The sequence below is a fragment of the Nannobrachium achirus genome (genome assembly GCF_963921795.1).
Source record: "Nannobrachium achirus genome assembly, chromosome: 4".
In the NCBI taxonomy this organism is placed as follows: Eukaryota; Metazoa; Chordata; class Actinopteri; order Myctophiformes; family Myctophidae; genus Nannobrachium; species Nannobrachium achirus.
The window spans coordinates 16,817,369-16,841,057 of NC_137813.1; the positions used below are offsets into that span (position 1 = coordinate 16,817,369).

Consider the following 23,689-nt stretch of genomic DNA (forward strand, 5'->3'; position numbering starts at 1 on the left):
ATCAGTAAAAGATCGAAACGAGACATATTGACATTTGGCAGAGACGTAAACTTACCAAACACACATTTCCAAAATATTTGTTCAATGTTTTACATTAAAAAGTGCCGTAATAGACCTTTTGTTTTAAAAAGTCTGTACAATGAGACCAACGGGATTACACACAACGCGTCGCTTGATTTCAGTCATGACCTTCAGTTTGAGGCAGAAGGCCTCGCTTTTTTAAAGCACTTCTAGTAGAAACGGGCACGGCCTCACAGGCCTTTAGTAAAGCACTGTTTAGAAAGGAAGGAGGGGGGGGGGGGGGGTAAAATGGTCCTCGAAGGGGAGGGGGGAGGTTTTGGGGGCGGGGGGTCGTTTCAATAAAGTTTAAAGCACCTTAACATTCAATATAAATAAAATACAATAAAATACAAATCTCCCCCTTTACCCATTTAGGCCTAGAATTATTGAACGCTTTAACCAGTGAAAAATAGCAGATATACAAGCTCAGCTTGTAGATCTGCTATTTTTGAAAAAGTCATGAAAATGTGTGCAAATCTTTGAATATATGTATTTTCAAAGCGAATGTTTGTAACTAAAATTTTGCTTCTGGGTGGTCCCTGGAACTAAATATTTTGAGATGGGGGTCCGTGGCCAAATAAATATCATTTTGGGGGTCCTTCACATGAAAACGTTTGAGAACCACTGACATAGTAGTCTCTCAAGAACAGACTAACTGAGCTCCAGTTAAGTGAAAAGGACCTTTTCTTTGACAATGGTTATAGCCAGATCGCTGACATAGAAACATAGGTTTTTCAAAAAACCTTAGAAGGGTTCAAAAGACACTTATAGATTCGGGTCAAAATTCAAATTTTCACGATTTTTCAAAAATAGCAGATCTACAAGCTCGCAGCGCGGCACTCGGTGCCGCGCTGTGAGCTTGTATATCTGCTATTTTTCAATAGTTAAAGCATAAAATAATTCTAAATGGGTTAAAACAAGACAATAGCCTCCCAATAACCTCAGATAAGCCAGACAGCCTTGCTTCCCACGGTGCGGAGTAACAGTCTGGAAAGAAGGGGCTCTGGGATGATCCTCCTCAGAACAACACAAAAACACATTGCAAAAGGCCAAAGGAAAGACATGGATGGAAGAATAGAACCGTAGAAATGTAAGGTAAGACAATGGAGCGTGGCATTTCAAGCCTGACTTGTGCTCAGTTTGCGCGTTAAGACGCCTCGCTTCCAAAAATGGCAGATCTACAGGTTCACAACGCGTCGTGTTGCCAGCGCTACTCAAAGCGACCCCCCCAGTGGTCCCAGCAGGGGTTTGAGGGGGTCCCCGGCAAGATAGTTAATAGCGTCACAATCAGTTTAACCACTTTAACCATATTGTATACCTCAGCAGCTATTCAGAAATGGCAGATCTACAAGCTCACAAGGCAATATTACATTGTGAGATGCTAATTTCTTTTTACATTTTGAAAAATATTTAAAACGAGAAGAAATGTTTCAATACAGATCTTCTCTTCTCTTCTTGCCTGGCAGAAAACATTTTCAGATAGGGGTCTGTGTCCAAAGACATCATTTAGAGGTTCCTTGACGTGACGAAAAAAAAACTTTGAGAACCGCTGGCCTTTGCGACACGTTGTGAGCTTAATAGATCGGCAGTCTCCTGGGCGCGCGATGCCAGCGCACCACTACAGCACTAATAACCCAAGTCTAAATCAGCCCGATTTCACACGGCCGGGGCGGGGGCAGGGATAGGGATTGGGATTGGGGTCGGGGTAATAGGAGGAGGAGGAGCCAACAGAGCCCCCAGCCCCTCCGCGGCCGCGACTGTCCGCGAGGCGGCCGGAGCGGACTCGGCCAGAGGCGTGGGAGAGGAGGGGGCCGGAGCAGCGGCGCCGAGCGGGGGCGTGGACGCAGGGCTGGAGGTCAGGACCGTGGAGGTGGTGGTGGAGGCGCTACTGGAGCTGGAGGTGGAGGTAGAGGTGGAGGTGGAGGCCGGCAGCGCTTCGGGCGGCTCCTGCTCCTCGACGGCGGCGGCGGGGTGGGGGGCTTTGGGAACAGCAGGCTTGCTGTAGTTCATCTTGAGGATGTGCTGCTGAAGGTGCCTGATCCAGTCCTCCTGCACCGACAGAGGCCCGTGGAACTCCACCTCGCAGAACCTGGCGACAGGGACACGCAGAGAATGTTAGGGGAGAGGCAGGGGCTGAAATTTCTAAAAGGGCCTTTGGGAGGATATATATATCGAAAATAGCAGACCACCAAGCTCACAACGCGCCGCGCTGCGACGCGTTGTGAGCTTGGAGGTCGGCTATTTTCGATGCGTGATACCACACCGAACTAAGCATAATCAAGTCAATACAGGAGATGTGGCGAGAGGTCAATTCTTTCAACCTAAGATGCTGCATTCAAGTTCAGGAGAGTTTGGACAAGGCAATTAATTCTCTTGAATGCCGCATTCAGGTATGGCATGGAAAGACAGCATTTGTATTTCTTTCACTATAGTAAAAACTGCATTCATGGTCTGGAGAGGGCACTTTTTACCGACGGATAAAAGAGCAGGGGCTCAAGCCCCCTTTACACACACACACACACACACACACACACACACACACACACACACACACAGAAACACACACACCACGCACCATGGCACACACATCAGCAACTGCCTTCCATTTCAACGGTCCCCGGTTTGAGATCGCTGCTGTCTTAAACCTCTTAACTCCATGAGGCAATATACGGGTGGACTTATATAAATGTATGTTCTTCTGTAATACGTATAATATATATTTAATATAATATATATTTACCTTTGAATACATATATAAATATATTTACCTTTGATTCACCCCTTCTCTTTTCTTTCTTTTTTCACTTTGGTTGTCTTAATTGTTTGTTTGGTTCTCCTTTAATTGATATTGCAATATGAATATTGTAAAGTGCGATAAACTAATATGCATATATGCATTGTGTACCCTGATAACATTATAACATTACTAACATTAACCTTTATTTTAACAAAGAAATATCACTTCCACCAACTCTAATTCAAGTCTGAGAGTACAAAAAGGAAGCAAATGTGTTCCTAATAATCAATTATTTCGCTGGGGACCCCCTGGAACCCCCCTTAAGGACCCCAGGGGGCTACACGCTTGTGGATCTGCTACTTGTGATACTTTTGTGTGACACAGTAGTATTGATCAAGTAGGGAATGAATTTAGGAAGGAACACAAAAAGTTACGAATATGGAGATGAGAGGTTTCTGCCCGAGACAGCAAGTCCATCTCAACACCGGGGGAAGCCACACTTTTTCATTGGCGTTTGGGTGCTGAAGTGATGTCAGATTTTAAGCTTATCCCACCCGGCCCGCCGCTCTCAATATAGTGCATTAGCAGCTAAAAGTAAAGCGCAGCTTGGGGATTTAGGGACTACCTCAGATAGACAGCTCTAATGATGCTCAAGAAACTCTTGAGAGACTTTTTTGGTTCTTGTACGAGGTACTAAAGCAGGGAACTTCAACCTTTTCAGGCCAAGGACCCCTTAGTTGAGAAAGAGATGAGGCAGGGACAACTTTCATGGATTCCATATAGTTTCATTGTTTGACAGCACAATCATCATTGTATTTTGGATTCATGTCAATTTGTGTTTTCAGATACGTATTTAACCACATTTACTTAACTTGACATTTCACTCTGTACTTAGTCTGCTCTTTTTTTCCTTGTCTTTGCCAAAAATAGCTGATCTACAAGCTCACAACGCCTCGAGGGGGTCCCGGACCCCCTGTTGAAGACCCTACTAAAGATTTTTTCCCGAGGGCCTACAGATCTCCCTGTGGCCCCCCTTACCAGGGGCGTCAATTGGGTATGGCAGGGGTATGCAGCTGCCATACCCTGGGTTCAGGGGGGGTCTCTTTGTCTATCTGAGCTGGTTATTATGTTGTTAAAATACAGTAAAATAACTACAAATGCAAAATTTTACAAAATGGTCGCTTCAACAAGGTATTATAATTATATTCTCCACATTTCAGCTGCACAGGTGCAATGCATTATTGTTAATTGTGGCACATTTACTAACATGCCAAGTTTAGCTGCACTTGAACAACTGTTCCAGGCTGCCATATCCAGCCCAAGAAACCGTAGAAACGGGGGAAAAAAAAGAAAATGTACTTGATAAGGTATGGCAACATGAATGGTGTCTTCGCGCGCGTTCAAGACACCAGTCATGTTGCCATACCTTAGCCTTTTTTGAACTGACGCCACTGCCCCTTACAGTAAGTCACCTCTTTGAAAAGCGTCTGACATGGCACCCTCAAGACGAGTCACTCACCGGCACTTCAGGGTGTAGAACTTGCCCACCAGCTTGACCAGGGGGTAGGAGGGGGGCTTGGGGACCAGGGAGGGGATGGTACTGGTGCGGGGGGGCTTCGGGGAGCCACTGTCCCGCTCCTCTCCGTGTTTCAGGGGCCTTCGCTCGAAACCTAGACGAGGATCGCACATTTAGTTGTGTTTTGTTTTTTTTTTGTTGGTCAAAATAAAATATTTTGTTGAAAGGTTAAAACACTATAGCGTGTTTGTTCATAACCCCATCTCTGCCGCACTTTAATTTTTTAACATTTTAACAGAAAATACATTTTCAGGTGGGTTGCTAATTTTCAACCAATCAGGAGAGAGTACCCATTTATCAGCTTAAATTTCCAGTTCTAATTTCATCTGCTCATTTCTTTGAGCCAGCCCTTCCAACTTCACTCATTTATCCTGTATGAGTCCTCTCTCCTGATTGCAGAAAATTGGTATCCCGGTATCAGCACCAGTGCACCACTCAGAGTACATATTTGTCCATGCAAATTCACATAATATACGTATTACTGTTGTGTTTTGAATCTCTAAAGGACCACAATCGAAATAAGATTTCAAGTGTTTATCCTTTTGACTATTGTATGCACGTGTTTTACACGTCGTTATTCATTGTGCTTGGTGCGAACACCTTGGATTGGTTTGAAGAAGGGGGATGGGATTGGGGAATCAAGAATTCAGAATCTCAACAAAAGACAAAAGTCTTTCTAAAAACCACGTCAACCGCAAAGAGGCAGAGGAGAAAACGGTGGAATAAGTACAGACAGGGGCTTCGAGGCCACTGTGGCCTCAGGGAAGATGATTTTCTGAGGGAAGATCATTTTCTGAGGGGCATAAGGCCAAACTGAGGGGCAACGGCAGCCATGGCCTTCATTGCACCCGTTTAAGTGCCCTGTTTCACTCTGTCATATATTGATATCTGACCTGCTTTCTGTCTCTTCCTTTCTCCATCTCTTTTCACCTTTCTTGAAACTGCAATGGCGTAATTTGTATGTCAAAGAATTTACTATTATGTACTGTAGCCAAACTGACGGCAGGGGGAAGCCTTATGCAAGGAATGAATGTGAAATGGGCCTCCCCTCTTTCCGTCGTTCAGAGCGTAGAAATGCATGTTCTAGATCAGGTCCACAGAATACAGCCAGGAAGTGATTTGGGACTCCATTGATGTTTACGTGTGGTGGAGATTTGAGAGCAGCATTACGGGAGATGTTTTTTTACTGTACACACCCGCGCGACCCCTCATCAGCTTAAGCCCGTATCAGAGTCTACGGTGGAGACCTATCCACCGCAAATTTGAGGTGGAAAGCTTTCCACCTCAAGTCAGAAAATAAGTGCAGGCCATCATAGTCACGGCCCACGGTGAAGTCCTTTACACCGTCTAGACCGGTTCAGGTCGACCAATCAGTGAACGGGGTGTAGAGCCTGTCTGTCTGATAGTAAAAACAGAGAGATGTGTTGGGACTCACGGTGGAAAGCTCTCCACCGTGAGGAATGATGTAACGCTGTAGTTTCATGACTCAAAAAGACTCGAAAAGACTACACCGCGGACGTGACTATGATACGGGCTTTACAGTGCTCAAACAAGATAAAAGAACGAGCGTTCGTATTGGCTTTGCGCCGCGTTCAGAATTGGGACGAGCGTTAACGTTCGAAGCAGTAAAAGAGTTAATAGTATAGCATCAAAATAGTTTTAACCGGGGTGCCCGCTGGCCTAGTGGTCAAGGCGCATACCACATACTAGGCTATGATGCCTGCTGGCGTCGCCAGTTCGATTCCCGATCCGGACGACTTTTGCCACATGTCATTCCCCATCTCTCTCCCCATTTCCTGTCAGTCTACTGTAGGGTTTAATGCCGGGAACCGGGATCCCGGCCTAACCGGCCTGAGCGCACCTAATTTCCCTCCCGGTTATTGGCTTAGGGAACCGTCATCCCGGAGATTGTCTTTTTCTTATATAAATTAGGCTAATTATCACTAGAAAGGCCTACTACAGTGCGTGGGCAATTATAGGCTGCTTGCCACATATCCTCGCCTCCTTTTTTAACAGGAAAAAATATATATCAGAATGAATCAGAACCTCAATATGCCTACAATAATCCAACCACAAATTAATCACTCTGATTTGCACTGCCTCTTTGATGAGCGCAGCCGCTGCGCAGCTTGCAATCTCGAGAACGAGCCGGGCGCAGCTCTTGCAGCGACAAGCAGCAGGTGGGGGGTGGGCTTCGATTGCTGTAACATGATGAATTGCCCAGTTTGGGACATAATAAATAGACCTATAGGCCTACTTGACTAAAACTTGTATGGACATTTAGTTTGGCTGTTGATATCACGGGAGGCGGTCAGATGCTGTGGAATTCTAAAAAGCCACGTCCCATACAATATAGGCCTACTAAAAAAACTTAAATGATTAAATCTAACGTGGCGTGGCACCGAAATTATACTGCGTTCCGCTTCCAACAGTCCCTTTACCATCACAGAGAGACAACATGATGGAAAACAATTCGTGCCTTAAGAATATGAATCCACGTTACATAAACTGCTGTACTGTAAGTAATACATTTGTGGTCTACCAAAATTTACAAAATGGTCGCTTCAACAAGGTATTATAATTATATTCTCCACATTTCAGCTGCACAGGTGCAATGCATTATTGTTAATTGTGGCACATTTACTAACATGCCAAGTTTAGCTGCACTTGAACAACTGTTCCAGGCTGCCATATCCAGCCCAAGAAACCGTAGAAACGGGGGGAAAAAAAGAAAATGTACCCTCTTTCCGTCGTTCAGAGCGTAGAAATGCATGTTCTAGATCAGGTCCACAGAATACAGCCAGGAAGTGATTTGGGACTCCATTGATGTTTACGTGTGGTGGAGATTTGAGAGCAGCATTACGGGAGATGTTTTTTTACTGTACACACCCGCGCGACCCCTCATCAGCTTAAGCCCGTATCAGAGTCTACGGTGGAGACCTATCCACCGCAAATTTGAGGTGGAAAGCTTTCCACCTCAAGTCAGAAAATAAGTGCAGGCCATCATAGTCACGGCCCACGGTGAAGTCCTTTACACCGTCTAGACCGGTTCAGGTCGACCAATCAGTGAACGGGGTGTAGAGCCTGTCTGTCTGATAGTAAAAACAGAGAGATGTGTTGGGACTCACGGTGGAAAGCTCTCCACCGTGAGGAATGATGTAACGCTGTAGTTTCATGACTCAAAAAGACTCGAAAAGACTACACCGCGGACGTGACTATGATACGGGCTTTACAGTGCTCAAACAAGATAAAAGAACGAGCGTTCGTATTGGCTTTGCGCCGCGTTCAGAATTGGGACGAGCGTTAACGTTCGAAGCAGTAAAAGAGTTAATAGTATAGCATCAAAATAGTTTTAACCGGGGTGCCCGCTGGCCTAGTGGTCAAGGCGCATACCACATACTAGGCTATGATGCCTGCTGGCGTCGCCAGTTCGATTCCCGATCCGGACGACTTTTGCCACATGTCATTCCCCATCTCTCTCCCCATTTCCTGTCAGTCTACTGTAGGGTTTAATGCCGGGAACCGGGATCCCGGCCTAACCGGCCTGAGCGCACCTAATTTCCCTCCCGGTTATTGGCTTAGGGAACCGTCATCCCGGAGATTGTCTTTTTCTTATATAAATTAGGCTAATTATCACTAGAAAGGCCTACTACAGTGCGTGGGCAATTATAGGCTGCTTGCCACATATCCTCGCCTCCTTTTTTAACAGGAAAAAATATATATCAGAATGAATCAGAACCTCAATATGCCTACAATAATCCAACCACAAATTAATCACTCTGATTTGCACTGCCTCTTTGATGAGCGCAGCCGCTGCGCAGCTTGCAATCTCGAGAACGAGCCGGGCGCAGCTCTTGCAGCGACAAGCAGCAGGTGGGGGGTGGGCTTCGATTGCTGTAACATGATGAATTGCCCAGTTTGGGACATAATAAATAGACCTATAGGCCTACTTGACTAAAACTTGTATGGACATTTAGTTTGGCTGTTGATATCACGGGAGGCGGTCAGATGCTGTGGAATTCTAAAAAGCCACGTCCCATACAATATAGGCCTACTAAAAAAACTTAAATGATTAAATCTAACGTGGCGTGGCACCGAAATTATACTGCGTTCCGCTTCCAACAGTCCCTTTACCATCACAGAGAGACAACATGATGGAAAACAATTCGTGCCTTAAGAATATGAATCCACGTTACATAAACTGCTGTACTGTAAGTAATACATTTGTGGTCTACCTTGCTCTCTTGGGGTGAACTATGAAGAATGATCTTGCAAGCGTTATCCCCCCAAATATATCCAATTGTGTAAGTAATGGCATGCAATGGTTTATAATGACTGAGCCATTGAGGAACATTGAAGCGTTGCTGTGAAGAGTTGTGCGCGACTGCGCGTCCAGTGGCATCTCCCATTAGCTTGATTATATAGGCCTAGTTTGTCCTGCGAGTGTCATGCTGAAAATAGCCGATCTGCAAGCTCACATAGCGTCTAATCTACGACGTGTTGTGAGCTTGCAGATCATCTATTTTCAGTGACACGTGGAAATTCAGTTGATAGGCTACGCAATCTCGCCCCCTGGTTGGTTAAAGGGGTACTGTCACCTAAAGGCCATTACATGGTTATTAAACGTTATTAATTATTATTATTATTATTGACGGGAAAATACCGGGGAGCCCGGGAGAAGCTCCGAAAAATCCCGGTTTTTAAAATGAGCTAAATTCGGGAAAATATTAAACCCTAGTCTACTGTCCTGTCAAATAAAGGCATAAAAAGCCCCAAAACAAATCTTTAAAAAAAAAAATTTTAACCACTTCTTTCACTTCATGTGAACGCATCAAAGCTGGCTCACCTCGGGGCAGACGGACGTTGAGCTCGCTGCGTGCGACCTGCGCTTGAGGCAGGAGGGGGGCGCCGGGGGCCCTGCCCTGGCCCGGCCTGGCAGCGGCGGAGCTGGGGACCTGGAGCAGTGTTGATGTGGACAGGAAACTTTGATTTAGTTTGGGTCTTTTGAATACAATTCCATTCAGTTTCAGACACATGATTTTAGTCATCTGAAAGGTTTTATAAAACATATTATATAAAGATTTTAGTAACCTATAGTCTACAGTTGATTTTGTCGACAAACATGTGTTTTGTCAGGACCTGATGGTGCCGTAATGGCTCATATTACACTTGGTTGCCTGCTGAAAATAGCAGATCTACAAGCTCTGCGACACGTTGTGGAGCTTGTAGATCTGCTATTTTCCCAACAACCCAAGCGCAAGCAAACATAAAATGATTGTCTTTCAGTTGTACTGGATCTCTTCTCCGCTAGTCCCTCCCTAAACATTATTTTTTCCTTTTTTTATGAAATTGTCAATATATTTTACCTTTCAGTAACCATAGCTTAAGTTTGTATTTAGCTTTCGTCCGTGAAAAAAGGCAGTCGGCGAAAGATTTCCGTTGCCGAAATAATGGACACTGACCTGGAGGTTGCTACCGGCGGCCCCGCCGCCCGCCTCCGGGGTCTTGGAGGAGCCCTGGCTGGCGTCGTGGGACGGGGGCCGCCGCACCAGGCTCAGAGCCACGGCGGACCACTGGCCCAGGGAGGAGGAGGACGAGGAGGAGGAGGGGGGCTTGTGGGTGGACAGCGAGAGGACGTGGTCGAGGTCCGACGACGTGGGCGACAGAGGAGAGCTGCTCTTCTGGAAGGGACAAAATGCACACGTTTATCACACATTATCTCAGTGGTTCTCAACCTGGGGGTCGGTTTGGGGGGTCCCCAGATGATTAACTTAATGTGCAACATTGTTTTCTCACTCAACAGTAAACAAACCAACATAACGTTTAAGTGTATAGAGGCTATCTACACATTTCTAAAGTGACTTTTTAATACCTCTAAAATGACAAATTAAACATTGGCCAAATTGTCAAATATTAGAGGCAGAAATTGTGAAAATAGACGATCTAGATCTAGATTGACTATTTTCACAATAGAACCTTGTTATACAAAATGTAATGCCTCAACTCTTGAGGCTCAGTGTGGGGTTGGGGGTCCCCAGTTCAAATATTTTTGAAGGGGTAGCAGCCTGAAAAGGTTGAGAACCACTGCATTATCTAGTCATGGTGCTGATTTATAATCACACTATATAAAGTCCCTTTTCCACTACGAGGTGGAACCAGAACTTTCCAGAACCTGAACCTCTTTCTTTGGTTCTGGTTTTGTTTTCATAGCAAGGCACCGGTTTCAGACAAGGTTCTGGGAACCTTTTTTAGGTCCTGCTCTTGATGTAGTACTAAACTTGAGTTCTGGGAACCTATGGGCGGGGCCAGCAGCGCTGCTGCTCTTTTTTGGGTCCTTCCAGGTTAGGTCTGGTTATATGGAAACGTAAGCAGAACTTGGTCCCGGAACTTAACAGGTTCTTGAAAGTTCTGGTTCTAGTTCTGGCTCAGCCCTGTAAAAAGGAGCTTAAGACTGGCTCTCAACGTCGGGTCCTAATGGGCCCTAATTTAGCACATTTTGATTTAGTTTAGTCAGTCTTTTGAATAAAATGTAATTTAGTTTTAGTCATATTTTAGTCATTCGAAAAGTTTTCGTTTTTAGTCGACTTTTAGTCGACTAAATATCACAAGACTTGGTCGCATGCTGAAGATACTTGAGACTTGAATTCATGGATATTCATTTGTTCTTTGTCACATTCCTAAGCCAAAAATGTGATGACCAGCAGTGGCTCCCTATGGAGACACAAAGAGCCTGCTTTGTTCCCTATGGAGACACAAAGAGTCTCCTCAAATGATTGGCTTAGGAACGCGACAAAAACACCAAAGATATCCATGAAATCAAGTCTCCATGGTGTGAGTGAACAATAGAAATACGATTTAATTTAACAGTTACAGACCCGTAAGGGTCCTTTTTGGGGGCCCCTGGGGTTTCCCTAAACCAGTGGTTCTTTAAGTGGATTCTAGGGACTCTGTGTGCTCTTACAAGTCTGTAACTCTGACAGTATACAAATGGAACCAAATGGACCCTAATGGGTCCATTTGGTTCCATTTGTATACTGTCAAGAGTGGAGCCCTTCAAATATAAACGTTTGAGAAACACTGCCCTACAACACCCTATGCTGAGAACCGGTGTGGTGCATTATAACGCAGTGCCAGTGCATACAGTGCCCGTATAATCAATTCCACATTACAGCCGGATTTGAGTCGACTTCAGCAGAATGAGAACACGTTCACAATAAGATGACAAGGACGTTCTAAAAGGTAATGCATTCTGTATGTGTGTCACATCACGATGGAGGGAGCCGGGGTGACAGTGACGCAAATGCACCAGAAACTAAACCAGCGGGGAATGGAGAAAGAGAGAGGGGGAGAGAGAGAGAGAGAGAGAGTGTGAGTGAGTGAGAGAGAGAAAGAGAGAGGGTGAGTGTGAGAGAGAGAGAGAGAGAGAGAAACTGTATATTTGCCTCCATCAACGGCGCGCAATAATTTATCTGAAGATGAAACATAAGCTGCCAGGCACCCTGGTTACTATGGCAACTATCAAGTCAATAGCCAACTAGTTCTGGCATCTGTCCCCGCAGCGATATTTCGTCGCTGTCGGGGGAAGAAACCTCGTATCTCTAGACTTCACATTTTTATGATTTTAACAGGCAAATGAATGCGCTACTTCGTTGTACCACGGGATCACACAAAAGCAAGCATTGAATAGCCGACCTACACGCCCTCAAAGCGTGCACGTCGCGACGCGTTGAGAGCTTGTAGATCAAAGAAAATAATGCTACTTTTGAAAACAATTTTGAAGTGAAAGTGGGTATGCGTGTGGGTTCAGGAGTCAAATTTAAAAAATAACAGATCTGCAAGAACAACAACATGTTTGGAGCTTGCGCTTCTGTTATTTTTGATATTTTTGTGTGCTGCTGTTGCACATGATCAAGCAGGGCATTCATTTACAGGGAAAAAGATATATATATACTGTATATACTGTATATTATATACTCTATATGGAAGGTTCTGCCTGTCAGCAACAGAAATATTGAACCAATGAAAGGTAATTAGCCAGACTAAATAATAGCTAGATTGTATCTATTTGAACACAGGTTCTTCAGTTCTCCCTCTTTGCTTCCTGAAAGGTAACAGTTTTGGACATAGGAGGTTTCCGGCCCCGACCGGCGATACGTGCAGTGTGTAAAGATGCAAGGCTTTAACAGTAGCGCTGGGGGCTTGTTAGACAACACAAGACACAAAATGTCTGTCGAGGCGCCGGCAGAGGCGTTTCATGCCGCCTGGCACGCAACGCGCACGCGTGCGGGGAGACGTGCTCGGGAGCTGACAACGGCGGTAAGTCAGTGTGGGCGAAGAAAAAAGTAACGCGCTGTAGTCCATAATGTGAAGAGTCTAGGTTGTACTGTACTGCGTAGCAGCTACTGCCAGGTCTCGTGGGCGGGAAAGCGCTGTGTTAATGGGTGTTTAGATCGACGTTTCCCAAACAGTGGGCCGGGACCCGTTTGTGTACAAATACCTCAAAACTGTACTTGAAGGACAACTTTGTTTTTTTTACAACAAGGGTTCATATTTTAGATAGTCATTAGAGAAAAGAAAAGATGACTGTTAAAATGTACTGCTTTCTATCGTTTTAGTGATTTTAACGATTTTGATTTGCGTGAATGTCCCCAAGTTGGCCCATTCCCAAGATGCACCGCATGGGCAGATGTGACTTATGGGGGCTGGTGTAAATAGTAACAAAGACATTTCCGGCTTATTGTGCCTAAAAATACATATTTAGCCACTTGTACGCATGCCCCCACCCACTGAAATCAAAATACTAAAATGGCTAAAACAATAAAAAGCAGTAAATGAAAACATTTTAACACTCATCTTTTCTTTTCTCTAATTACAATCTAAAATATGAACCCTTGTTGTAAAAAAGTTGTCCTTTAAGTACTGTACACTTCCGCAATTTTCTTTTAGGCCAATTCTACTACTTCCGGCAGTCTCTTCCGGGTGCTTCAAGCGCCACTGAGCAACTTAAATTGAAATGAATACCTCTATGGGTGGTGGCCTCACCTTCTTGGGGGTGGAGCGGTTCCCCCCCTGCATGTAGCTGCGGTGCATCTCCACCACCTTCTGCGGCCGGCTCCGCATCCAGGCGCTCAGCGTCTCGATGGGCGAGCCGTTCACGCACCACTCCGTCACGCCGAACTGCCGCAGGTGGGCCCGCGCGTGGCTGGCCAGGGCCTTGCGGTTCTCGAAGTAGAAGCCGCACAACTCGCAGCTGGCATCTGGAAGAACAGGACGGGGGGAGCAAAAATAAAAACGCACCGTTCCCATTGAAATACAGCGGCAGAATCTACCCTCATAGGTAGAAAATCAGTGCGGTGTGACCGTGCCCTGAAAGAGCATTTCTACATTGCAGTAAAAATAACTAATAAATATACAGGACAACTCCGCACTAAATAACATCTAGGCAAATTTAGGCCACAGTCTCATAAATCATGTTTTGGGGTGAGCATTTGGCACAACTGCCAATCAAAGTGACTGTACTGGCCAATCACACCGCGTCTTTTCCGGGACTTGGCAGCATAACAGCATAACATCTGTTTAGCAGAATCTGGCGGCTCGCATGGGACAACAATGTCATGCGTGTGTGTAATGACAAATAATAACAGATTGATAAAAAAAAACATAAAAACTTTTGACCGCAACAAATAGCATAAAAGCGATAGGCTTATGGGCTGCTGGGTGCTGCAGGGGAAACTGGACAACAGGGGCATTTCTGCCTAATAGACCCCATGGACAGTCCTTTGGGATCAATATAAGTAGTGAGCCTAGATGTTATTGATTCTGGAGCTATCCTTTAAGATCAGGCAGGCGGGACAGTGTCCGTGGTCTTACCCTGATGCCCGGCTCCGTGCTTGTCGGGGGAGGACTTCCTCTTGAAGGAGAAGTCGTGCGGCAGCGGGGAGAAGGTCTTGATGTGATGGGACGGCGACTGGCCGGCCTCCGCGGGACGGCCGTCCTCCGACAGGGGCCTCTTCCCCAGCTGTGTCACCCGGAAGAACTTCCCCGAGGTCGGGATGGCCGACGGCCCGGACAGTCCCCCCAGGCCCTGCTTGTGGAGCCTGGAACCAAGGGCGACCAAATGAGTTACCACAACACACTGGTTCCCAAACAGTGGGTCGGGACCCATGTGTGGGTCGCGGACCGATTTTTATGGGTCACGACTCAAGTACAATTATGAGGTATTTTTTTGTACTTTTACTTCTACTCCAATACATCTCAAAAGGCAAATATTGTACTTTTACTCCACTACACTTTTTTTTTTTTTGTTCAAGGTTTCTTTATTATTTTTACAACTTGTATATATGAATTCACAAAAACTTACAAAAGATGATGTATTTTACCCCCCCCCCCCACCCCCCCAAAGTTCCCGCTCCGAAAGAGCCACAACCCTGGTGTCTTGTACCCTTATCAAAAGAAAAGAAAAGAGAATAATAATCATAATGATAATAAGAAAAAAACAAGGTCAATAGGCACATTTACATGAACAAGAGAGCGCAGTAAAGATTATCATTAAAATGAGTAAAGTAAAAAAAAAATATATATATACATATATACATACATATAATATACATACATATCCACTACACTTATTTGAACGGTTTAGTTTTTTGATTATTATTATAAAACATATATTAACCACTTCAGCTCTATATACATTTAGACGATTTGAAAATAGCTACTGTACAAGTTCACAATGTGTCGTGATGCAACGCATTGTGAGCTTTTAGATCTGCCATTTTCAAAATATTTATACATTTGAATACTTGTGAAATGGGATTTTATGCATAATAAGAACTTTCTACTTTTGGTACTTTAAGTACATTTGATACCAATACTTGTTTTAATTCTGGACATTTACTTGTAACAGAGTACTTTTACATTGCAGTATTGCTACTTTTCCTTAATAAAATTTGAGTACTTTTTCCACCACCGCTTGTCGGACTAGGGACGCCCATTTTGAAATCAGGACTATCACAGCCAAAGCGAGGCGCGTGCTCACTGTACCTGGAGCCGGAGTGCAGGAGACTCAGGGGGGATTTGCGGTATTTGGCCGACTGGTAGCTGGAAAGCCGCTGGCCTTCCAGACTCTCCCAAGCAGGGCTGCCGACCCCAGTCTCCTTCTTCACTGTCTGGTCCGACGGAGAGGACGCGCCTATCCGGCCTTCTCGCTTGTGCATGATCTCCCTCAGGGTGTCGATGGGCGAGCCGTTGACCGACCACTCCGTGATGCCCATCTGGCGCAGGTGGGAGCGGGCGTGGCTGGACAGGCCTTTGCGGTTCTCAAAGTACTCCCCGCAGAACTCACAGCGGATGTCCCGCGTCGGCTCTGCCTCGTGGGTCATGGCTGGGTGGCAGGCGAGGAGAGAAGAAACGGAAGAGCAAGTGAACAAGTTGTTTTCTGTGATTACAGAAATAAGGATCAAACTTGATGACAAAATACTTGAGTGGATGTCTGACAGCAGGGCTGCAACTATCGATTATTAGCTTTTACGATTATTCTATTGATCCTTGACGCAGGTTCCAAGGGGTCCCCAGCTAAATGATTCTAAATTCGTAAAAGACTTCAGAACCAAATGGAACCCCCTTTTGGGTCTGTAACTCCAAGAGCGTACGAAGGGAACCAGGTCCGCTAGGTTTCATTCGTAAACGCTCTCTCTATATATTCAAAGACAAGCAAAAAGTTTCAAGATTTTTCAAACAATAAAAGCTTGTAGATATGCTATTTTTGAATATCCCCCCAAAATGATTTATCTCGAATCTAGCAATGACACAGAAGCGTTCCCCGGTCTTAGTGGCCTTGTGAGCGTACCCAGGTTGAGGGGGAAGGCGCTGTCCTGGCCGCTCCAGCTGCAGTTGAGCGGCACGGCGCCCCGTCCCCCTCCTCCCCCCCCGGGACCCCCGCCCCCGGGCTGCGACGCGGTGACCTCCAGCTGCACGGGCTCCGGCTTCATCTTGATGAGCGCCAGACCAGAGGAAGGTGACGAAGAGGAAGGGGACGAGGAGGAGGAGGGCATCACCCCTGGCTTGTTGGCGGAGGCGGGCTGCGGCGCCGGCGGACTGGAGGGCCGGGCGAAGCCGGCGAACGGGAGGCGACCCAGGAGCGAGCCGCTGGCGGGCGACGGGGAGGAGGAGGAGGAGGAGCGGGGGGGAGGGGAGCGGGCCGACGATGATGACGACGGCCGCGGCGGCGGGGGCGGCGTCTTGTGCCTCGGGCTGTGAAGGATCGGGGACATCATTCACTGCGTTTAGTTTTGACGAATGAATGAACCCATTGAAGACCTGCTGAGGCCCGGTTCTAAAAAGTTGTCCTCTAAAAATCAGCGTTTGTGGGACACGGACCAGTTTTCATGGGTCATGACTCGAGTAAAAAGACCATTTTATTTTCCTACATTTAAAAAGGTATATACTGTATATATATTTCAATGGATTTTCCCCTCCCCCAAAAATATGAATTAAAAAAAATATATAGATCAGCTATTTTTGGCAAAGAGGTTTGGTGCAGGTGCTGTAAAAGGGCAAACTGACATTAGACCCCTCCCATCTCCGCACAGAGCTACCTCGGTAGAAATATATTTTTTTTGTCTAACTGCGATCGGGGGTGATTACGTAACATTTCGCTCCAGGCGTACTTGTGGGTAGGGCTGTCACGATTATGACATTGTACACGATGATTAATTGTCACTCAAATAATTGCGATTAACGATTAAATTGTGTTTTCGTTGTTGACAATTACATTTCTGTTTGGCTCTTAGGCTTTGAAGTTGCACATGGCAGATATGACACATAACCTAAATATACATAGAAATGACTGACATATTTGACAACGTTATACTTAAAAAGGAACATAGATAGTGGAAATAGCTGATCTACAAGCTCACAATGCGTTGCATCGCGACGCGTTGTGAGCTTGTAGATCTGCTATTTCCACTATTTTTGAAAATGTTTGAAAATATATGAACATTTTTCAACATGGAAACGATTATGACGATTATGACAAAACAATCGTGATTGTGTCAAATGATCGCGATTAGACGATTATTATGTAATAATTGTGACGGGCCGTACTTGTGGGGTTTGAGCGGCAGGGCGCAGGGCAGGCCCCGCCTGGTGATGATCTCCCTCAGGGTGTCGATGGGCGAGCCGTTGACCGACCACTCCGTGATGCCCATCTGGCGCAGGTGGGAGCGGGCGTGGCTGGACAGGCCCTTGCGGTTCTCGAAGTACTCCCCGCAGAACTCACAGCCGATCTCTTTGGGAGGTTCACCTGAGAGGACAGGACAGGACACACGTTGGAAGTGATGGAGCATTTCTAGAGCATTTACTAGAGCATTTCCAAATTGCAATACTTAATTTACTTCTACTCCACTACATCTCAAAGGCAAATATTGTACTTTTACTCCACTACAATTATTTGAAAACTTTAGCTAATAGTTACTAGATTTCATTATTATTACGAAACATACAGTAACCACTTCAGCCCTATATACATTTCAGCCATTTCAAAATAACCGATCTACAAGCTCACAATGCGTCGCGATGTATTGTGAGCTTGTAGAACTTCTATTTTCAAAATATTTTTTATAAGTACATTTTGATACGAAAACTTTAGTACTTTTAAGTACATTTTTAATTTCGGACTTTTTACTATACTACTAACAGAGTATTTCTACATTGCAGTATTGATACTTACAGTACCACGTAAAACATTTGAGTAGTTTTTACATCACTGCACTTAGCCAAGAATCCTTGGGGGGGGGGGGACCGATTGGACCTTTACAGGTCAGTGAGAATCACAGCCTGAACGTACAAATGGAACAAATTCTTTCCTTCTACACAAATCACTTATAGACGATCTTTGAGCTCACAAAGCTAACCAATTTCTCTGCGCTCTGTGAGCGCGTAGATCGGACACTTTCACGTATTATTATGACGTGCCTAGCGTAGGGACGCTAGGATTCATATGGCAAACTCCCTGTCGCACTTAGAACCACAGACTCACTCCCTAGCTTCCGCCGTGGTCTGAAGACTCACCTCTTCAGACTCCACCTTAGGCCACTTTTTTTTTTTTTTTTTTTATGTTTTCATAAACATTTTTATGTTTACTGAATAGGTGCTTGGTCTACCTACGTTCTTTTTCTTAGATTACTATTTCTATGCATTTGATGTATTGATGTATTACCATGCTTATTGTATAGTCGCTCTGGATTAAGAGTGTCTGCTAAATGCCTAAATTGTAACGTTTAAAGCACCTTAGCGTTCCTCTGGCGGCAGCACTCACTGTGTGGGAGCGCCATGAGCTCGCCGCTGCTCAGGCGGAAGACCTGCATGGCGGAGGCCTTGGGCCGCTTGGCGGGAGGCGGGTGGCCGAGCAGAGCCGAGGCGGACGAGGAGGAGGCGGGGGCTTTGGATGGCGAGTCGCCCCTCGCCGTGGTCATCTTATAGAGGAGAGGTGAGCAGGGGGCGGACGCTAAGAGGGACGCCGGCCGCTTGGGGGAGGCCAGCGCCGCGGCGAGACCCTGCGTCTCGGCGGCAGCGGCGGAGGGAGGACCGTCGGCCTGCAGCGAGTTGCCATTGCCGTTGTGCTTGAAGTCGTCCGTGTGGATGAGCTGGTTGAGGAGGTCTATGGGGGAGCCCTTGGACTCGGAGTACTCCACGCCGAAGTGCCGCAGGTGGGCCCGCGCGTGGCTGGACAGGCCCTTGCGCGTCTCGAACCAGGCGCCGCACAGCTGGCAGATGATGTCCTTGTTGGGGTCCACCTCCAACGCTGAGGAGGGAAAGAAGCACGTCTGGTTAGCGCGATAGGCTCTGTGTAGTAACGAAATTTACCAATGATTCTGATTTCTCTCTGTTCCGTTTTGGGGGAGCAGAGCAGTGTGGTTCTTAAACGTTTTGATTTCAAGGACCACCATAACTCTGAGAGTGTACAAATGGAACTTAAAGGACCCATTGTGCACTCTCAGAGTTACAGGCCCATAAAAGGGGCCATTTGGATCCCCCTCAAGGACACTTTGAGACCCACTGGTGTAGCAGAGTGTTTCCAGTGAGCCAACATGCACAATATCAGCACCCATACTCTGTTTAACCAGAATGGAACAGAGCCTTAATCAGTATCATTGGAAACACCTGTGAAGGAAGTAGCCTAAGGAAGGGGCCCAGTTTCTTTACAATATGGCTGCTGTACACAGAGCCTATTGAACCCTACTTCCATGAGTGGTTCCCTAACCTTTTCTGGATCAGAGTGGTTCCCTAACCTTTTCTGGATCAGAGTCCAAATCCCCAAAGCGTTGGCAGCCCACCCATCTGACCATTTCCAACCTGGTTTGAAATCGCTGAGTTATAGGATTATAAACTAGTTATAGAATCCTAAAGTAGTAATTGAATGACGCACCCTGGCTCACCGGGCGGCATGCATGCCATAAGGCTCAGTCGTTGACCCAGGTTTGATCCCGACACGAGGCCCTTTGCTGCATGTCCTTCCCCAATGCGGTCTCTCTCCACTATAACTATCAAATGTGTCCCAGCGCGGCTGACGACTAGTCATTGATTTTTTTTTTTTTTTCATTTTCATTTCTTCATTTCATTCGAAAGCTGGGAATCATAGCTACAAAATGATATATTGGTTGTGGAGATTGACCCAACAGTTTTGAAGATATGGCTTATAGAATGATGCCATGCTGAAATACTACTTTTGAGATATTCAAGTTCTAAATTTGGGAGGACCAACAGAATTATGTCCCGATCTCTCACATTAATTCAAAAAAGTCTTATTTACATGCAGAGTTAAGCTCTTGCGTTTAAGTGAAATGTAGCCTGATATTTATGACATGCTTTTGTGGCTTTATCACATTTTAGAAAAAAAAAGAAAAAAAAAGAATTCAGCTGTGGTCTAAAGTAGTGGCTTCCGAAATGACTGCCCCAGTGTCATGCTCAGTCACAAATAAAGGCTTGGAAATGGCCCCGAAGATCTAGGGCTCTATTTTCGTCCATGCCTTACCCTGTATCCCTATACATATCTTTGCGTTGTTTTAGTATTTTGGAAAACATTTTAAATAGTTCAATCTCGCAACGTGTCGATGTAGATCGGCTATCTGAAGTATTTTAAAATATTTTTCAAAATAGTAAAAAGATGTTTAGGGATAAGGGGTTAGTCATGGATGAAAATATAGCTCATCAAAAATCATAAACTATTTATGTCATATCGTCACTGTCGAGCAGAAACCTTGTATCTCCAAGTTTCAAATGTGTATTGTCTTTTCGTAAAGTAAAACAAAACTAGCGATGCGAGGCGTTGTATGCTTGTAGATCGGCTATTTTCACTATTTTTTTTAAATACAAAAAGAACTGTTTTTGACATACAGGGTTTCCAACCGACAACAACGATATGGTCATACGTTTTCGGTGACTTGCCCACTATGCAAGAGTTCAACATGAGATGGTAGGAGGCCAACTTCCACTCACTGAGGTTGAGAGGGGCGTCAGACTCCTGCGGCGCCCAGAAAGGCTTGGAGGTGGCGATGGAGGTCAAGCCCTTGACGCCGCCGCCGCCGGTCCGGTTGTGGTCCGAGGAGCGCGCAGGCAGCAGGGAGGAGATGGGGGCTTTCCTCACCACGGGGGACGGGGAGCCGGGGCGCAGCGGGCCGGCCGAGGGGGGCCGGGGGGACACGCCGGGGGACGGGCAAGGCGTGGGGGTGGAGGAGGAAGACGACAAGCTCTTCACAGCCTTGGCCAGGACGGACAGGGGGACGACGGGCTTCTCTTCGAAGTCGGCGTCCTGCGCCTCGGCCTCCTCGCTCTTGTGCATGGCGGCAGGGCTGTGACGGGACATGTTCAGCTGACGATTAATTGTCATGCGTAACGATTAATGTAAACACAGAAATAACAATCTAATTTCCGTTTGCCTTTTAGGCTTTGTACCGGTAAGTGAAAATTGTACATGGCAGATACGACATTTAACTTCAACATACAAAGAAATGAGCAGTACCAATCATTTAAATGAATAATGCACTATTGCCAAAACAGACCATATTTACAGTATATACTTTCAACATGTAAAGATAAATTGGAAATAGATGATCTACAAGCTCACAAAGTGTTACATTGTGACGCCTTGTGAGGTTGTGGATCTGTTAGTTCCGCTACTTTTGCAAACTGTTTGTATGAATTAATCCAACAGAAGAATACATGCAGTTGAACAGAGACGATTCTAACGATCATGCAATAATTATTATGTCGTAATTGCGATAGGAATGGGATGATAATCGCTATTATCGTTTATCGCGATAAATTAAAAAATCGTGCGTGGAGACTTAATTTATTGTGAAATTGTCCTCTGTCATGCACTGGGATCAATTCACCTTTTATTTGCCAAGCTGCATATCCAGTACCACTTACTGTAAACCCTCTGTAATTGCTCAAACTCTCTACCAAATCTCTTAAAAAATAGCCAATCTACAAGCTCACAACGCGTCGCTTGTAGATCTGCTATTTTTTTGGCAAATGTCCCGCACCAGGATAATGGATGTTGGGGATATTTTGATCATCGCGATAATACCGTAAATCGCAATTTCCTTGGCCACAATAATCGTGCTATGACATTTTCATATCGTCCTCCCATCCCTAGACTGCGACAGGGCCTACTTACTTCTTGGCAGAGGGAGGCCGGTTAGGCGGCGCGAGCGGCGGGGTGAAGTGGCCGTCCATGCCGCGCTCCTTGGCGATCTGGTAGAGGAGGTGGATGGGCGCCCCGCTGCTCTCCGACACGCTGATGCCAAGCTGGCGCAGGTGGGAGCGGGCGTGGCTGGACAGGCCCCTCCTGGTCTCAAAGTGGGCGCCGCACACCGCGCACTTCAACAGGTCAGGGACTGTGAACGGAGGGAGACGGCAGTGGGGTAAAGCAGTGGTTCTCAACCTTTTCAGGCCGCGACACATAAAATAATCATATTTCAACTGGGGACCCCCCACCCTGACGAGCACTAAGAGTTGAGGAATTACATTTCATGGTTCTATTGTGAAAATAGCAGATCTACATGCTCACAACACCTCGCAACGCGAGGCGTTGTGAGCATGTAGATCGGCTATTTTCACAATTTCTGCCTCTAATATTTGACAATTTGGCCAATGTTTACTTTGTCATTTTAGAGGTATTAGAAAGTCCTTAAATTGTCACTTTAGAAGTGTGCATATACCTTCTATACACTTAAACTCTATGTTGGTTTGTTTACTGTTGAGTGAGAAAACAATGTTTCACATTTAAAGTTAATCATCTGGGGACCCCTCAAAATTATTTGGGGACCCCCCTGGGGCTCCCGACCCACAGGTTGAGAACCACTGGGGTAAAGTGCCTGTACTCAAGTACATTTTTTTAGGCACTTTTACTTTACTGGAGTATTATCAATTTTCAATACTCCTACTCCATTACATCTCAGAGACAAATAATGTACTTTTACTCCACTACACAATTTTGTGCAATCATCGAGCACATCCACACAATATAACAGCCAGGCGGAAATTATTTTGTCATTTCTTTCCGAAACAAAGGTCTGCAAATAAAATCATCAAACTGTATGAATGAGACATCGACAAATTAATATTTTTATATTCGTCTACGCATTTATTCGCCGCGATCCCGTTGTGTAAGGACTCTTAGTTGCTCACCAGTGTTGTGCACTGAAAATAGCCGATATACAAGATCTTCAGATGTGCTATTTTAGTGTAATCCTCATTCCCTCCTGACATGGTCAAGGCAGATGGCCATCCACCCTAGAGCCTGGGTCTGCCTAGCCTTTCTTCCAGCAATAATAGCTTGCTTGGGGTGGGACCATGGGGGTCCGGCTCATAATTCAGATTATTCTGACATCCCAAAGGTCCGACTAAAGGTCAGTGTGAGGACAATGTCCAGGGATCCTTGCCATGCTGGCTTGAGTTGGACATTTTGGCAAAAATTGTATTTTTGCCATGGACATACAAAACGACAATAATAGCCTATTACCAGAAACACATAAAGCGCTAGCCGTAACAGGTCAGGTGTAACTCTGAGAGTGTACACATTTGTAAACTCTCAAGGGTTAAGGGGGCCTTGCAAATAAAACACTAGTTGGATTCCTAATGTGCCACAATAGTGTCGTAGTAAATAGGCTAAGTGTCAGACATATTCTGAAGAAAACCTGGAGACTTGACATTCATTCAATTCAATTCAATTCAATTCAAAGAACTTAATTTTCCTTTCAGAACTTTGTTTGTGCAGTGGTTAAAGGCATACCGGTACATTCACAGAACAT

At 45.6% G+C, this 23,689-nt stretch overlaps 1 protein-coding gene across 1 annotated transcript in view; it reads right to left on the reverse strand.

Moving 5' to 3' along the window:
• Nucleotides 1-884: 884 nt before the first annotated feature.
• Nucleotides 885-23,689, reverse strand: part of wizb (WIZ zinc finger b) — a 47,081-nt gene continuing 24,276 nt past the window's right edge. The window contains exons 13-24 of the mRNA XM_080723092.1: nt 22,054-22,273; nt 20,871-21,223; nt 18,691-19,176; nt 17,478-17,676; nt 16,222-16,625; nt 15,417-15,756; nt 14,244-14,470; nt 13,416-13,630; nt 9,836-10,054; nt 9,220-9,328; nt 4,317-4,467; nt 885-2,149 (exon numbers count right to left, since the gene is read on the reverse strand). Coding sequence (XP_080579218.1) covers nt 1,717-2,149; nt 4,317-4,467; nt 9,220-9,328; nt 9,836-10,054; nt 13,416-13,630; nt 14,244-14,470; nt 15,417-15,756; nt 16,222-16,625; nt 17,478-17,676; nt 18,691-19,176; nt 20,871-21,223; nt 22,054-22,273 — 3,356 coding nt within the window. The 3' untranslated portion in view covers nt 885-1,716. The remainder of the gene's footprint in view (nt 2,150-4,316; nt 4,468-9,219; nt 9,329-9,835; nt 10,055-13,415; nt 13,631-14,243; nt 14,471-15,416; nt 15,757-16,221; nt 16,626-17,477; nt 17,677-18,690; nt 19,177-20,870; nt 21,224-22,053; nt 22,274-23,689) is intronic.